The sequence below is a fragment of the Photinus pyralis genome, unplaced genomic scaffold (assembly GCF_008802855.1).
Source record: "Photinus pyralis isolate 1611_PpyrPB1 unplaced genomic scaffold, Ppyr1.3 Ppyr1.4_LG8, whole genome shotgun sequence".
NCBI lineage: Eukaryota > Metazoa > Arthropoda > Insecta > Coleoptera > Lampyridae > Photinus > Photinus pyralis.
Window position 1 is genome coordinate 20,343,777 of NW_022170819.1, and position 15,542 is coordinate 20,359,318.

Consider the following 15,542-nt stretch of genomic DNA (forward strand, 5'->3'; position numbering starts at 1 on the left):
GTGAGTGGTAAGATTGCAAACACATTTCCGTCTTACTGTTTTATATATAAAACGACGTCAATTTTCCCATTTTCCGATCAAATTTTCGCATGTTTTGATATCCTATGTCCTATTCCCAAGGAAGACTAATCCAACAAACCAACAATCACTAAAATCTGTCCAGTCGTTCTTCAGTGACTGATAAGATTGCAAACACATTTCGGTCTTACTGTTTTATATATAAAACGACGTCAATTTTCCCATTTTCCGATCAAATTTTCGCATGTTTTTATATCCTATGTTTTATTCCCAGGGAAGACTAATCCAACAAACCAAAAATCACTAAAATCGGTCCAGTCGTTCTTCAGTGACTGATAAGATTGCAAACACATTTCCGTCTTACTGTTTTATATATATCAAAAGACGTCAATTTTCCCATTTTCCGATCAAATTTTCGCATGTTTTTATATCCTATGTTTTATTCCCAGGGAAGACTAATCCAACAGACCAAAAATCACTAAAATCGGTCCAGTCGTTCTTCAGCGATAAGACTGTCTTAAATATATAAAAAGACGTCAATTTTCCCATTTTCTGGTAAAATTTACCATTTATTCAATTAATAATTCTAATAAGTTCGCGATAGTCGATAAATAATTTTTTTATGATACGTTCTCCCCAAAATACTTCAAGCCGGGCCCCACGTTGTTGATACTTCACGCGGTTCTTTTCACATTTGCTTACGTTTATTAATAATAATTCATTTATTATCCACAGTCAAGCAACGTCCTCTCCGTAACCTCTCGAAAACTTCGCTCGTTAATAAAAACGTCCATATTCCACATTTTCAAACTGTTTTCCCTATTTATTTCAATTTTTTCTCATCAAACATACTGATAACTACGTATTTTTCTAATTAGAAAAAAATTAGGAATTTATTGGTGCAAAGAAATATTATACATTCCATTTCTGTACCTGAGAGCCAAACTGTATTAACTCCATTTTTTTTCAAATCGGTATTAAGTTCTCTTCCTACTAAACGAGATTCGCTTTTTCACATGGAATATAGTATTAAGTCCTATATAATCTACTTTTGAAGTTGGCCAAAGTTAAACAGTATTATATCAATAACCTTTTCCGAGCAAAATAGTATTATGGAGTTAATATTGTTAAAGAAACTTACATGTGTGGACATAGTACAGTTTTCAGTGCGTTGATGTTGTGTAGAAGTGCACGTGTGTTTATTACTCTGCGAAAAAATGGCAAATAAGTCAAGAAAAATATTGGAAGTCGCTTTTTTACACCGTGCAATCATTAAAAATAATAAATAAATAATTTCAGAATACATTAGTATTTTATTGTCCATATTAACTCCATTTTCATTTTTCAAAAAAGTATTTAATACAGTTTGTCATTCGAAGTATTAGGGCCAAATGGTATTAACTCCATTTAATTGACTTTTTAATAACTTTCTTTGGCAAAAATAATGAACATTTTTGAAAATTAGAAAAGGGAAAATTTAAGGACATCCACATTTTATTTTTGAGTTTAATTTCTTTTTTAATAGTTATTAAATAAATATTTTGTATTAATTTTAATGTCTTATAAATTTTCAAATCGCTCTGCTGTAAAAATGTAATTTTTTTGAGCAAATACAGTTTGGCTTTCAGGTACAGATTTGAAAAAACATTAATGCTGTATATCATAAAAAGCAGGATAAAAAGTAAGCAGGCTATGGAAGATATAAAATATCCCCTTACTCAGTCAGAGACTATTTTTACATAACTTTTATTCTTTCTACTTTTTTGATACTGTATTTTTGGATTACAGTAGCAATACAAACTCCACATTTTTTTTATCAAGTTACTAAATTAACTGTTAATCTGGATAGATTTGGAATGAATATTTTTATATTTTTTGGTCTATTGATCTTCTGCATTACTACTTCAATACCATCGTATGGCCTACATACATTACTTCATTCATAAGAAATTTGCATTTAAATTTATTGAAGTTGACCCTTTATACTTTGGCACGGTTGAGGACCTATTCAAAGTTTCATTGTGACTTTCAATTGATTTTCCGTAAATAATTAATTTTGACACCAGATATACCCTCAAAGGTATCTGTTGGCATGAAAAATTTCTGGTGGTTTATAGTTCACTCAAAGATAATCCGTCAACAAAACCAAAATATATAATGTATCATACATTTTACAACCCTCTCAATCGAGGATCGTGAATTTCTAGAAAATTACGTGAGTTTAAAACGAGTAGGAAATTTACTCTTACAGGGACAATTGCAATGTTACTCATAAATTATTCCAACATAATGTATCAAAGAAGTAAAAGTGTCAGGTGTATTACAAAAGTTTCAACCCCTAAGGTCGCGGATTGCTATACATGTACAAGAAAGTTTTCTAATATAAATACATGTAATTTGCAAACGGTTTGGGCATTCATTTTTCAAACGCAATAGGAGGGTTCTTTGTAAACCATTTAAACATAATGGATGAATAAGAAACAGAAATATTTAAAGTACCACAAAACCCTATAATTGAGGATTGATATACACGTGAGAGAGAAATTCTAAAAAAATGAATTCAAGTTGGAGTGAAGTAATGGAAATTGACTGTCAACTCAAGCCAAGTATTTATATTTATTTTATACATATGTTACATTGACGTTTTCAATGAGTAGGCTAAGTAGATAAATAGATAGATGACATCTGTATTTCTTATTTCAAATGGGATGCGGAGCACGATATAAAATGACGTTTACAACATATGGCAAGTTTCTATAAAAACGTACGCGACGGTAGAACCTAAGCTTACTATTTTCGACGTCTAAATTAAATTGAGAACTGAATTATCATTTACATAAACACTACGTTTTGCTTAGTAACTAGAATTCACTATGTGAACCAGAAGAATGTTAGACATAAATCAATCGATTTTCATTGCAGCATTTCTATAAAATTCTGATAAGATTTTAGGATATGGAGAGAAAAAGATGATCACATTAACACATTCAGTCCAAGTGCGCCGTTTCACATCCGACTTACTGCGAGTGTTGAAAGGGCAGTCGCTACAAAGGGTCTCCTTCGTTAACTTCCCGGCAGCTTACGAAAAGGTTTTTCATAAGACTTTCAAGCCCGCCGAGTATGGGCTGTGCGACCTGGAAGATCTACTGGCGGAAATTCCCGATGGAACCGTAACTGTGGACGAAGTGAACACCATCGCTATACCAAAACGGGAGCAGACCGCCGAACAAGTTGAGCGCACAAACCAGTTCAGATCCGAGGTTTGCCCATATCAACATTACTTAAACTTACTTGGCAATTGCAGATAGAGGAATTTTTGTGTCAGTCGCCGTACTGCTCCATACTATTCGATAAGTTCATACCGGCCTATCACAGACACTTTGCGCGTCAGTGCAAGGTCTCGGATTATGGTTTCACAAAGCTCGTGGAACTGTTCGAGGCCATTCCAGAGACGGTCGAGGTAAGTTCGGTCCCGTGGTACTTTGCCGTAATGTTTCTAACAGGTGGAGGAAGTGTCTGACACAGAACGTAGAGTGAAATTGAAGCTTCAGACCGCTTTGGAAGTCCTCGGTGGACAAATACGTTCCTTAATCTTGCAGTCTAATTTCTCTACCATTCTAATTAGTGAAATGGTCGATGTGTTTAAACAAACGCACGGGTATACTTTGAAAGCTCTGCCTTACCAATGTCAAGACTTGACAGAGTTAGTACTCAAACTAGACGATTTTATTCAGGTGAGTTGCTTCACGAGATTGAAGAAGAATTACAGGTGTCGTTGCAGGTCACTTACAGCAGATCAGCACCTCTGCTCAGTGTCGTAAACGTGGATAACCAAGTGTTGGAGATCCGAACTTGGACACTACTGAGACACCCCCCCTACAAATGTGGCCTGAGCAAATTTAAATATGAGTATCGCATAAGATTTTTGACTAACGCACCGATTCGTCAGCTGAAGGGCCTTACAGCAGCTGTTCGGGTACGGTCTGAGGTTATCTGCAATTAATTTTACCACGTTTGTAGATATCACAAGAGAATGATCAGCAAATCATTTCTCTGGGTCCTCTACACATTTTATGTGCTCAGTTATACCAAATACTGTACCGACGAAATGGGTCGGTTGAGCTGAATAAGATACCCGATTTATATTTCAAAGAGTACGGATCCGTTTTATCCGCGAGACGGTACAAAGTGAACTCTTTCGATAATTTGTTTCGACAAATTAAGTTTTTAGTTAACTTCCAAAAGAATGGCAACAAAACTTTCTTAGTACTAAATAAAAATCTGAGGAGTAAGTACTGGAGTAACCGTCGATTTGCTTACGTAACATTCTAGACTTTGGGGTTCCTGTACCAAGCGTGCCAAAGCAATCCGAACCTTGGCCACCATTACCCGCTCACGTTCATTTAAGCAACTTCATACACCGAGCGCCCCCAAAACCGGACACTCCACCACCTGAGGTACGCTACAATCGCGCATACCTCTATCCAGGGCCGGATTTACCATAAGGCCGTGCGGCAAATTTTTAGGGACGGAAAAAAACAAATTTGGGAAATAATTCTACAGTACTATCGTGGAAAAATCCCATTTCGACAAAATTATGTGAACTTTGTATTAAGAATGTGGAAAATTTGGAGCTTCTCCCGCAATTTTTCTTGTCGAAAACGCTTAATTGCCCTCTAGTCCATTTTTATCAATTTCATGATTGTACCAGGGGGGATTGACCCATTAATAACATCACGTAACCGTTTAAGCGTGAGGGTAGATAAAGTGATCGATCACTTTAACCGCTAGGGTAGATAAAATGAAACAGATGACTGTGCATTCTAATGACATTATTTTCATTCTTATTTCGAATATCAGCTCCATGATCACCTCCTGTTGGTGTAATGATGCGGAAATATTAATTAAAAACGAGTAAATTTCTCTAAAAAGTATCCCATAGGCGCAAAATATGTAGATTCGGCCCTGTCTATATCAACGTATGTTTTTTAGGGGAGCTGGAATCCCGCTTCGAATTATCCAAATGAAGACGTCGAGCCTTTCCACGTTTACCTGCCCGAATTAGAGCAGCCAAAGTGCGACGTTAACGACGGATTAATTTCGCCATCGGCTTTCGGTGTATTTTTTCCTTCGCAGCCCACTAAAAAGTACTGCGGTACCACCGAGTTTACTTCGGGAAAGAACGCCTTCCTAGATGATTCCGGTTACGGTGGATTTAGTAGTTTCGGTCGAGAAAGTCCGATCAATTCGGCGAACATCCCGTAAAGGGGGTGAACCTTCCAATGATTTTATTACTGTGATTTTTTAGGTATATGTTTGTGTCATATCATAAGTGTTATTTTATGAAAATGTAAACTATTATTGTAATTTATGTACGCATTTTGTATGATGCTCTTTTTAATGTTTTTGCACATTTATGAATAGAATTTATAATATTATCAAATAAATAAAGATGTTACCTTATTTCTTCAGTGGATTTATTCTAGCCTAAAATTACCGTAACCCGTCTACCATATCCTCCTGCACTCCTGCTTTCATAACTTTTGTGTTGTTCTTATTAATTCTTAGACCATTCTTTGTTTTCATTTCATCTATCTTTTCCAACAATATCTCAAAGTTCTTTTTCACTCTCAGCAAATACAATCATGTCATCCGCAAACCGTTAGTAAACAATCCTCTTCCCTCCGACCTTCATACCATATTTTCCCCTTTCCAATACATTTCCGCCATGTCTTTTACATAAAAGTTAAGCAGAGTATGTCATAAACAGCATCCCTGTCTAACTCCTCTTCCGATATCAAACCAATCACCCTTTTTATAGCCAACCCTGTCACATTCTATAAGAACATTTTTTTTCCGGGCCGATCTGAGACAATTTTTTTTTCGGGGCTCAAAAAAAGGCATGTATAACCTTCCTTCTTTACCAAAAATCGACTGCACCAATATTTCTCGGGAAAACACTTTTTCTTATTAATTTTGGTGCGTAGAATCCAAAACAATTCGTACGTACTTTTTCGATCAGACTTCTCAATCAAAAGTTATAGACTAGAAACCAATTTCGAAAGAAAATTCAAAGGGCTGTAACTTTTGAACTAGTAGCCCAATCTTGGAACTGTTTGAAATTATGGATTCTACAGGCCACATTCTATAAGAAAATTTTTTTCCGGGTCGATCTGAGACAATTTTTTTTTCGGGGCTCAAAAAAAGGCAGTGTATAACCTTCCTTTTTTACCAAAAATCGACTGCACCAAAATTTCTCGGGAAAACACTTTTTCCTATTAATTTCGGTGCGTAGAATCCAAAACGATTCGTACTTTTTCGACCAGACTTCTCAATCAAAAGTTATGGACTAGAAACCAATTTCGAAAAAAAATTCAAAGGACTGTAACTTTTAAACTAGTAGCCCAATCTTGGAACTGTTTAAAGTTATGGATTCTACAGGCCACATTATATAGGAAAATTTTTTTTCCGGGTCGATGTGAGACAATTTTGTTTCGGGCTTCAAAAATACACGGACAAACGGATGGTCAAAAATGGATCTGTTCCAAAATCGCTATAGGATTAATTTCAGAAAGGCGTGAACTGCAACAACAAAAATGTGCGAAATAATCAAATTCGCAGAGTTGCTAATGTATGGGGGTAAGCTGGTCGATAAATTCTGCAATCCCGCACCATTTACGTACGGGATTAATTAATCACGCAAGAAGACTGCGGGATCCCGGTATTTCGGGATCCCGCGATCCCGGTATTGCATTCCCTAATTGGCATTGATCCAGTCACAGGCGTAACTAAGGTATGGCAGGCATGGCGCGTGCCATGGGTACCATTCGAGGGAGGCGCGAAAAAGGCGTAGGTATTTGTAGATATAAATATTTAAAAGACTTTGAGAGTGGGACATTATTATTTATGAGTAACACTTTTGTTAAATGACCCCCTATATCGATGGACGGTCGGAGGGGGACGCAAGATCGATGTTTGCCATAGGGGCCATTTACCCACAATAAGCCCCTGGATCCAGTACATCCAAATTGTACTGTATGTGGGAAAAAAAACAAAATTTTGATTGTATAAATTTTAATGCATGGCGGCGGAACGAGTAGTTCTACTGTAATAGTGTAGTAGTTGCAACGTACAATCAGTCTTTCCACCTACCTGTAGACTTCCGGTCATACTATAGGAACTACTACGGCATAAATGATCTACCTACTACTTTTTTGCTCCAAATTATTAATTACTTTTTGAAAGCTTATCTATACATTATAGTAGTGCCATATGATCATATTAAACTATAATAATTTTCAATGGATTTGCGAGGCACACTACATAATAAAATGAACAGACAAATTTGTGCATGTGATCGTTTAATGAAGTTCCCTATAAAACATTATTGGTTCCCAACAGATTTTAAATCACGGCATTCACAAGTTATCTACTTTAGTTAAATCACACTTATATTAGATGCAACAGCAATTACACTGCGAGAAATACAACTTAATCTATCACTAATCATTAATATCATAGTCTTCCATACATTTACTAAGCATCCACCACCGATCTAAGAATCCAATATCGATAATATGATACCTCCAATCGAAATAAGACATTTTCAAGTGTTTACATATGGCCTCAGAATTCTTACAAGAGGCACTATAATAATCGACCCATATAATCGATGCGACACCGAAATTGAATCTTCTCACAACACCACTATTAAAGTAACCCTCGATTTGTTTCAGAGTTGAAGCGGTTTGTGTCTTTTGCATGCTCGGATGAACAAGTAACAGTTCATTTGCAGACCTACAAAGATAAGTCAATGGCTGTTAGAATTAATCCGTTACCTCACTTTACGAAGGTGTCACGATAATCAATGAAGTTAGGATTGTGCTTGACACAGTATGTTAGAGAACCTATGATTGTTAGGGTGCAAACGGCTTTGATTGGCTTTTCACGTATGTCTTTTCGAACGTCGATCACTACTTCTCTATAATCGTTGAACACATTTTTCCAGTATCTTATCCAGTTTTCAAACATGGTCCCTTTTGATTTTTCTTCAAGTCTAAGGGCCGCATTTTTGGTGGACTCGATGGTTTTCGCATTAAAACTTTTTAAATTTGTAATAATGTTTAGATTTCGAAAAAAATTGGACATCTTGCAAGGATGAGGAAAAGTGAGGTTAGAATGACATAGTTTATTTTACATTACAAAAATCACTGAAAAAATTACTTCTTAACGACTTGTATAACATCCTCATCTTGCATAATATGCGAAATACCGACGCGTTGAGGAGAATACTTGGTGCTGGTCCCCCAAACCAATGCGTACTTAAATGCTTCAGCCAAATTCCTATGAATCACATGACATACGTGCTCAACACTCGCACCTCTTCTTAATATAAGGCCATCACTAAAATCGGGAGGCTGCCCGGGTTTCTTAGTATACACACGTATCAGAGCCAGATACTCCCACAATGTTTCTAACAAGTAATCTAAATTCAACTTCATATTGCAACTAACTACGACACTATGCGGTTGTCGTGCAATTCGATCAACTTCCTCAATGGAAATTTGATCGATTTTATTATAAACATACAGACAAGGCAGGTAGACTCGATTGGCACAAATGACGTCAATTAATTCGTCGGCGGTGCAATCCTCACGAAACAGAACTTCGGCATTAAAGATTTTGTATTCGTGCAAGATCATCTGAACTAACTTTTCGTCGATCCTCGTGAGATTGCAAGTCGAATTAAACGAGAGACCGCCGCCTTTCTTAATTTTGAAGTAAATGTTCGGTTTCTGTTTGTTCAACCGAATCCCTACACTTTCCAACTCCTTCTCCAGTAACTGCCGCTGGATATCCTGCTTGGTCGCGTCGAGCATCATCAGAACTAGATCGGCGGTACGAGCCACCGCAATAACTTGCCTACCTGCAAGATTACATGCGTCTTAAGTCGATTGCATTTCATTTACATACCTCGTCCTTTGCCCTGAGCGGCTCCTTCGATAATTCCGGGCAAGTCGAGCAATTGGATGTTGGCACCATTATAATCGATTACACCCGGTATGCACGTCAAGGTGGTAAACTCGTAAGCGGCGGTCTCACTTTCAGTTTTTGTGAGTGTCGACAGTAACGTTGACTAGCAAGTACTATTAGAACCGTTAATCGAATTGAGTTTGTACTTACTTTGCCGACGGATGGGAAACCAATAAGTGCGACTCGAGCGTCTCCACTTTTCAAGACGTCGAACCCTTCGCCTTTATCACCTTTTTTCGATGGTTCTAGTAGCTGCGATCGGTACTTTGCTAGCTTCGCCTTCAGTAAGCCTAAGTGGTATTCGGTGGCTGAAATTAATTATTAAAAAAATTCCTCCGTTGGAATAGAGACTTTTACCCTTATTTTTTTGAGTTCGTGAGATTTCTTTTTCAATTTCTGATATTTTCTCCAAAATACCCATGTTTTTTTGGTTATGTTTTGTCTCTTTTTATTTGATTGATATGATCTGGCTTAATTGATAAAGACGCACAGAGATGGCGACACACGCTAAACTTTTCAAAAAATTTGATTTCTGCAGTTTCTGATTTAGTATATTTGTTTATTAAGCAAAGATCATAACAAGCAACAATAAAAAGCATGTAAAAATCGTCAAGAGCAAATTTATGGTCTCACGCAGAAAGAACAAAAAAATTGCCCTGCAGTAATATACAGGGTGAACGTCAAAAAATTGTGTGATAAAGGGAGCCAAAGCAAATACTTTTCTCACATAAACTGGGTCTACGATATCCCGAAACTCCTACCCCGTTACAATTACTGCGGAATTGGTTTCACAATCTTTGTCTTTGAATCGGTACAAAACCAAATTGGCAACACCGATTCCTGGAACCAACAAACTTTCATTACTGACAACGTCGCATCATCCCGGATCCCCCTCTTATGTTTTTAAAAATTTGCTGATTTGTTCTAGGATCCATCCCTGTGAGAAGTCTTTTGTGTTAAAAAGTTATAAACAATTCGAATTGTGACAATCAAAAGTCGTCAGTAACAAAATGGATCGTTTACTAAGATTAGGGGGTGGAATGCCGGGACTTTCGCAGGCTCCACCACCACAGGATGCCCCGGTTGTCGATACTGCCGAACAGGTATACATTTCTTCTTTGGCTTTGCTCAAGATGTTAAAACACGGGCGTGCCGGCGTTCCCATGGAAGTTATGGGATTAATGTTGGGTAAGTGAGGTTATGAGTGGTCTATGTAAATGACAAAGCATTTTATAGGAGAATTCGTCGATGATTACACGGTTCGCGTAATCGACGTCTTTGCCATGCCCCAAACCGGCACCGGTGTCAGTGTTGAAGCCGTCGATCCGGTCTTTCAAGCGCGGATGTTGGATATGTTACGACAAACAGGCCGACCTGAAATGGTGGTCGGCTGGTATCACTCTCATCCCGGATTTGGCTGTTGGCTGTCGGGGGTAGACATCAACACCCAACAGTCATTCGAAGCGCTTTCAGAGCGGGCCGTTGCCGTAGTGGTCGATCCAATCCAGTCTGTTAAAGGGAAAGTGGTGATAGACGCTTTCAGGTAAATACTTCCGCTTTAAGCTTCTTGCAGTTAAACATCAACTTCCAGGTTAATCAATCCAAATATGATGGTATTGGGACAAGAGCCGCGACAGACTACCTCAAATTTAGGTCACTTACAAAAACCATCGGTGCAAGCTTTAATTCACGGCCTGAACCGCCACTACTACTCCATAAGCATCAATTATCGCAAGAACGAATTAGAGCAAAAAATGTTATTAAATCTCCACAAGAAATCCTGGATGGACGGTTTGACCTTAGCAGATTACAGCGAGAACTGCGGAATAAATGAAAGAACCGTTTCTGATATGTTGGATCTCGCGAAGAACTACAATAAGGCACTAGAGGAAGAGGAAAAAATGACACCCGAGCAGTTGGCAATTAAAAATGTCGGCAAGCAGGATCCGAAAAGGCATTTGGAGGAAAAGGTGGATGTGTTGATGACAAATAATATCGTTCAGTGTCTAGGAGCGATGCTCGATACTGTTGTATTCAAATAATTCTTATTAAATGTAGGCTTTTTATATAGACAGTATTTATTTCTGATCTACACGAAGCGAAGTTTTTGTAATAATCATCTATACTTTATAATAAAAGTTGCTTTTTTTTATTTCGAGGGGAATTAAGCAATTTATTTCTCTCTCGGGGCCTCTCAAGTACTTTTATAAGCTCAAATCAGTAGTATCATTGAATAAGTAATCCTAGAATTACTTATTCAAAAGTACCTAGTATTTGTAGCTACTGGGAATTCTATTTATAAGCCAGAAATCATTGAATAATAAATGACTTGTATATTCTTACAGCAAAAAATTTTGGTAATTGTTTTCCAAATGACATTAATAACATCCAGTGTCTATTCCTGGTTGTAGGACGATCCCTAGACCTTTCTTCAAAGTCACTTGTAATTTCTACTTTTTTAAGAAAAAGTTACAGCATTTTTCAACTCTAATTTTATCTGTAGTCTATTCAAAAATTCAGTGTTATTACCTACTACAATATTAAACTCATTTTCTTTAATTTGTATGTAATATATTAATCATTATAAGTGTTCTCTTCAGTGCAACAATTTCTTAATAAACTTGGTATCCATTAAGTGAGAAAGAAAGGAGGACATTTTTTAACTTTTTTTGAAAGTAGAACTAATAACTATCATTGAAGACTTAATTACACAGACCTGTCTTTCTATCAAATTCAAAATTCTTAGAATGATATCAAAATTGATCTATTCCTAAGAATTAATACAATATCAATAGGTATGTACTTCCGTAGGTTCCAGGTCTAACTTCTGTAGGCTTAATCAATTTTGCATTTGTTTTATTAGAAAAATAGAATGGATTTTATATACAAAACATAATAAGTTAGATGATAATAATGCTATAAGAGCTACAGTTACAGCCTATAACCAAAGTGTGTTCTTGTATCATAAATTGCCAGATGATTATTGTTACCTACTATAACCACAATAACAGAGGTGAAATTTGTTTACAAAAAGTCCAGCGGAGGCAACCATTTCAATCACTAACTATGACACATTTTAACATGTACATTTAAATTTATCTTCCAACGACAGCTGAAGCTACACTGCTCACATTTGAATTGTCCTATAAACGGCCCTATATTTTCAGTAGTGTTTGCTTTGCACTTTGTTTTCTTCCTCACACGACAACGTTTCTTTTTCACAGGTGGTGGCATAATTGGAGATTGCCGTCGAATGGGCTCATCAAAACCGTGGCGCATCTTTACATGCGCGATTAAGTTTACCACCCAGTTTGTGGCGAAATTGCAGTTTTCACAATTAAACTTTTGCATTCCGTGACGCTCCCTAACATGTTTAATTAAGTATCCCTCCTTCTTCGCTGCGAAGTTGCACTGGTCACAAGGAAATTCCCTCGCACTTTGTCGACCCTTTCGTACTTTAGTATTGTACTTATGACGTCCTTGTATGTGTATGGTGAGAGAGTCTTTCACTTTTGTAGTGAAGTTGCATTGGTGACACTTAAATTCTTCTGGACCTGGACTTTCATCTTTAAAAGCAGAATGATCGTTTTTAAAAGTGTGCAAAGGTAATATATTTGTTGGAGCATGAAACCCAGTTATCTCTGGTATCAGGTTTATTGTCCATTCGTCTCCAGGACTAGGGTGATCGTTTTGAGTTGTGCTTGACGATATGGTAGTGTCATCTAATTGCAGTACACCACAATTATACTCTTCCTTTATGCGCACTTCTTGTGTATGAAAGGGGTGTACTCCATAATCACCCTCTACTTCCACCTATACAATTTTTAGGTAGATTTTTCTATAAAACAACTTAGTTTTTCTTACCTCTGTCGGTTCACGTTTAATAAGTATAGGCATATTTACAGACATACCTTCTCTATTATATTTAAACTTAAACAACAATAAAATTTAATAACAAAAAACGGAAAATCAACAATAAACATTGCACGTAGGTTAAAATGTCACTATATGACCTAACAATACCTTTGAACTACAAAACGTTACATCAGAACTACAATTCCGAAACGGCGAAACCATACAAGGTGTTTTAAACGAAACGGCTACAAATGCAGCAAAAATAGAATTTATTTTGTGCTTAAAAATCAGCATTTTCCTTTTTGCAGTTTACTTTCAATCCATTGATAGTTCTAATAGGAACAAAAATATGGAAAATGTCACCCTGTAGTGTGACGAAATACGGTCAACAGTGGTGTAGTATTGCGACACATTCTGGCAACAATGTAAGATATTTTCAAACTAAAGAATTTACAAACAACATCATCGTATTTCTTTTTAAAGATTTATAGATATTTGTAATAATCAACAGATTTGCTTTTTTACTAATTAAACAATTTCAATTAATAATTATTTAAGAATGGAATAACTGTAATTATATGTGCGCATGCGCACAACTTGCGCTGTCAAAAAAATTCGTTAACCCTCCACTTTTCGACGCAGCGGCCAAAAGTAAGTTAGCAGTTCAATAATTGGTAAAGCTCCAAGATCCCGCCAAAAATTGTTGTTATTTATATAAAATTCATCAATAAATTACCTCGTTGCTCATTATATTATTTTATTTGAAGTGATTTCTACTTATTTCATTAGTCATGTCTGGAATTGCTTCTGCTAGATTGGCAGAGGAAAGAAAAGCGTGGAGGAAAGAACATCCATTTGTAAGATTTATCTGTTGATTATGGTACCTTTAGCGTGATTTTCAGGGTTTCGTCGCTCGCCCATCGAAGAATCCGGATGGGACACTGAATCTGATGAACTGGGAGTGCTCGATACCTGGCAAGAAAGGGGTAAGTATCAACTGTACTGAATTAACCTCGATGTAATTGGTCCATTGTTTAGACTCCGTGGGAGGGTGGCAACTACAAACTTCGTATGATTTTCAAAGACGATTATCCCAGCAGTCCTCCGAAGTGCAAATTTGAACCGCCCCTCTTCCATCCGAACGTATATCCTTCTGGTACTGTATGCTTATCGTTGCTAGACGAGGAGAAAGATTGGCGTCCTGCTATTACAATTAAACAAATCCTGCTCGGTATTCAGGACTTATTAAACGAACCTAACGTCAAGGATCCCGCACAAGCTGAGGCTTACACTATCTACTGGTAATCGCCGGCATTTTCAATTGTACTGTCTTAACTTGACATTTCTTACAGTCAAAATCGGTTGGAGTATGAGAAACGCGTTCGTGCCCAAGCACGTGCCATGGGTCAACCTGATCTCGGTTAAATAATTTTTGGTCAATTTGGTGGCGCAGGTTTTAGATATTACTCTTAACAAACATTGATTGGTCCGTGTACTACATTGTAATAGTTTTAAGTTATCTTTCTTTAATTAAATTATATGTATCTAGTAGGGTATTTCCTTGTCACATCTTTATAATAAACGTTCTTAATTGTATTGTTCGTGTTTGGGAGTAATTAATAGGTCACTTATCTACTGAAGATCGGCAATAACACCTATTTGATACAGAACAAATTCTTGACGATAGTATTGAATATTCTTATACAGTGTTTTTTTTATTATTTATCTTGCTGTGAAAAGGACAAGTTATATTTTCAACATAAGACCCTTTTTAATATTAACACATTTTTTATTTTCTAATAACATAGCCTTTGAACAAAAATTCTTGGATATAAGTTTGCAAAATATACTGTCATTGTTAGTAATAAATATACGGTATTATAACTTATTTATTCATTAGCAAAACAACAACTGGCGTTCCCCCTAACGACCCCTTTCTATGTTTCAAATACCTTAAAACCTAATGGCACATCTCCCCTCTTTAATAAACGAAACAAAGGAACTATGGATAAGACTAAACCAAAGAATACTTAATAATTATTGCTGATTAGTGTGCTTAAACTAATTAAACTTCTTCACATAATTAAGCACGCTTTTTAACGGTACGTTGTTTAGGCATACTGGAAGCAAAGAATACTTCACTTTGCTGGAAGTTTCTATATCAGAGTTTGTCTCTATTTTGGGGCGTGTTATATATGCTGTATTCACTGAACAAAAAGGTTGTATAGATTTGTTAATAACTTTTATTGTAACGAGTAACGATTGACAATCATTGACCAATTTACAAAATTACAGAATAACAACTTATATATCTCTATGACAACGTCAGCGCACCCTTATACAATTATTAGAATAGCTTTATAGGTGCCCCCCCCCCTCCCAGTGGGTTCGGGGGTAGAATTGACTCACTCCCGTCCTGGAGATCGTAAGAGGCGGTCAATGGGCACTAAAGGCGACGAGTCCAGCCGCGACCCTTTAGTAACTTACCTAGCCATTTATTTATCCCACTCCAAATTATCCCATTTTCCTTGATTAATGCTGAAGGTATGCTGAAGGTCCCGACCTTTTGTTATGGATTCCGGCGGATGGTCCCGGCCAGTACCGGTCGGGAGCTAGGCGGGGGGGCAGGCCTCACC

The 15,542-nt window shown here is 36.9% G+C and overlaps 6 protein-coding genes across 6 annotated transcripts; 3 read left to right on the forward strand and 3 right to left on the reverse strand.

Annotated features, from left to right (window-relative positions):
- Nucleotides 1–2,967: 2,967 nt before the first annotated feature.
- LOC116179053 (meiosis regulator and mRNA stability factor 1-like) lies at nucleotides 2,968–5,485 on the forward strand. The gene is made up of 7 exons (XM_031498761.1): nucleotides 2,968–3,278; nucleotides 3,323–3,478; nucleotides 3,522–3,752; nucleotides 3,800–3,994; nucleotides 4,039–4,306; nucleotides 4,351–4,475; nucleotides 5,011–5,485. Exons 1-7 carry the CDS (start codon nucleotides 2,988–2,990, stop codon nucleotides 5,281–5,283), a joined length of 1,539 nt encoding a protein of 512 aa, XP_031354621.1. The 5' UTR covers nucleotides 2,968–2,987; the 3' UTR covers nucleotides 5,284–5,485.
- A 1,881-nt stretch (nucleotides 5,486–7,366) lies between these two features.
- On the reverse strand, nucleotides 7,367–8,195 carry LOC116177960 (mitochondrial import inner membrane translocase subunit Tim29-like). Its single transcript, XM_031497159.1, has 2 exons — nucleotides 7,862–8,195; nucleotides 7,367–7,815 (listed from the first exon to the last, which is right to left on the reverse strand). The coding sequence occupies exons 1-2, from the start codon at nucleotides 8,164–8,166 to the stop codon at nucleotides 7,521–7,523; spliced, it is 600 nt and encodes a 199-aa protein (XP_031353019.1). The 5' UTR covers nucleotides 8,167–8,195; the 3' UTR covers nucleotides 7,367–7,520.
- Nucleotides 8,192–9,542, reverse strand: LOC116177957 (developmentally-regulated GTP-binding protein 2). Its single transcript, XM_031497155.1, has 4 exons — nucleotides 9,409–9,542; nucleotides 9,202–9,359; nucleotides 8,992–9,154; nucleotides 8,192–8,944 (listed from the first exon to the last, which is right to left on the reverse strand). The coding sequence occupies exons 1-4, from the start codon at nucleotides 9,470–9,472 to the stop codon at nucleotides 8,238–8,240; spliced, it is 1,092 nt and encodes a 363-aa protein (XP_031353015.1). The 5' UTR covers nucleotides 9,473–9,542; the 3' UTR covers nucleotides 8,192–8,237.
- A 383-nt stretch (nucleotides 9,543–9,925) lies between these two features.
- On the forward strand, nucleotides 9,926–11,215 carry LOC116177958 (26S proteasome non-ATPase regulatory subunit 14). Its single transcript, XM_031497157.1, has 3 exons — nucleotides 9,926–10,239; nucleotides 10,288–10,594; nucleotides 10,643–11,215. Exons 1-3 carry the CDS (start codon nucleotides 10,062–10,064, stop codon nucleotides 11,091–11,093), a joined length of 936 nt encoding a protein of 311 aa, XP_031353017.1. The 5' UTR covers nucleotides 9,926–10,061; the 3' UTR covers nucleotides 11,094–11,215.
- A 406-nt stretch (nucleotides 11,216–11,621) lies between these two features.
- On the reverse strand, nucleotides 11,622–13,075 carry LOC116177959 (zinc finger protein 208-like). The gene is made up of 2 exons (XM_031497158.1): nucleotides 12,916–13,075; nucleotides 11,622–12,864 (listed from the first exon to the last, which is right to left on the reverse strand). Exons 1-2 carry the CDS (start codon nucleotides 12,958–12,960, stop codon nucleotides 12,112–12,114), a joined length of 798 nt encoding a protein of 265 aa, XP_031353018.1. The 5' UTR covers nucleotides 12,961–13,075; the 3' UTR covers nucleotides 11,622–12,111.
- Nucleotides 13,076–13,459: 384 nt separating this feature from the next.
- On the forward strand, nucleotides 13,460–14,502 carry LOC116177961 (SUMO-conjugating enzyme UBC9-B). The gene is made up of 5 exons (XM_031497160.1): nucleotides 13,460–13,557; nucleotides 13,696–13,763; nucleotides 13,809–13,892; nucleotides 13,945–14,207; nucleotides 14,259–14,502. The coding sequence occupies exons 1-5, from the start codon at nucleotides 13,485–13,487 to the stop codon at nucleotides 14,329–14,331; spliced, it is 561 nt and encodes a 186-aa protein (XP_031353020.1). The 5' UTR covers nucleotides 13,460–13,484; the 3' UTR covers nucleotides 14,332–14,502.
- The last annotated feature ends 1,040 nt before the right edge of the window (nucleotides 14,503–15,542 follow it).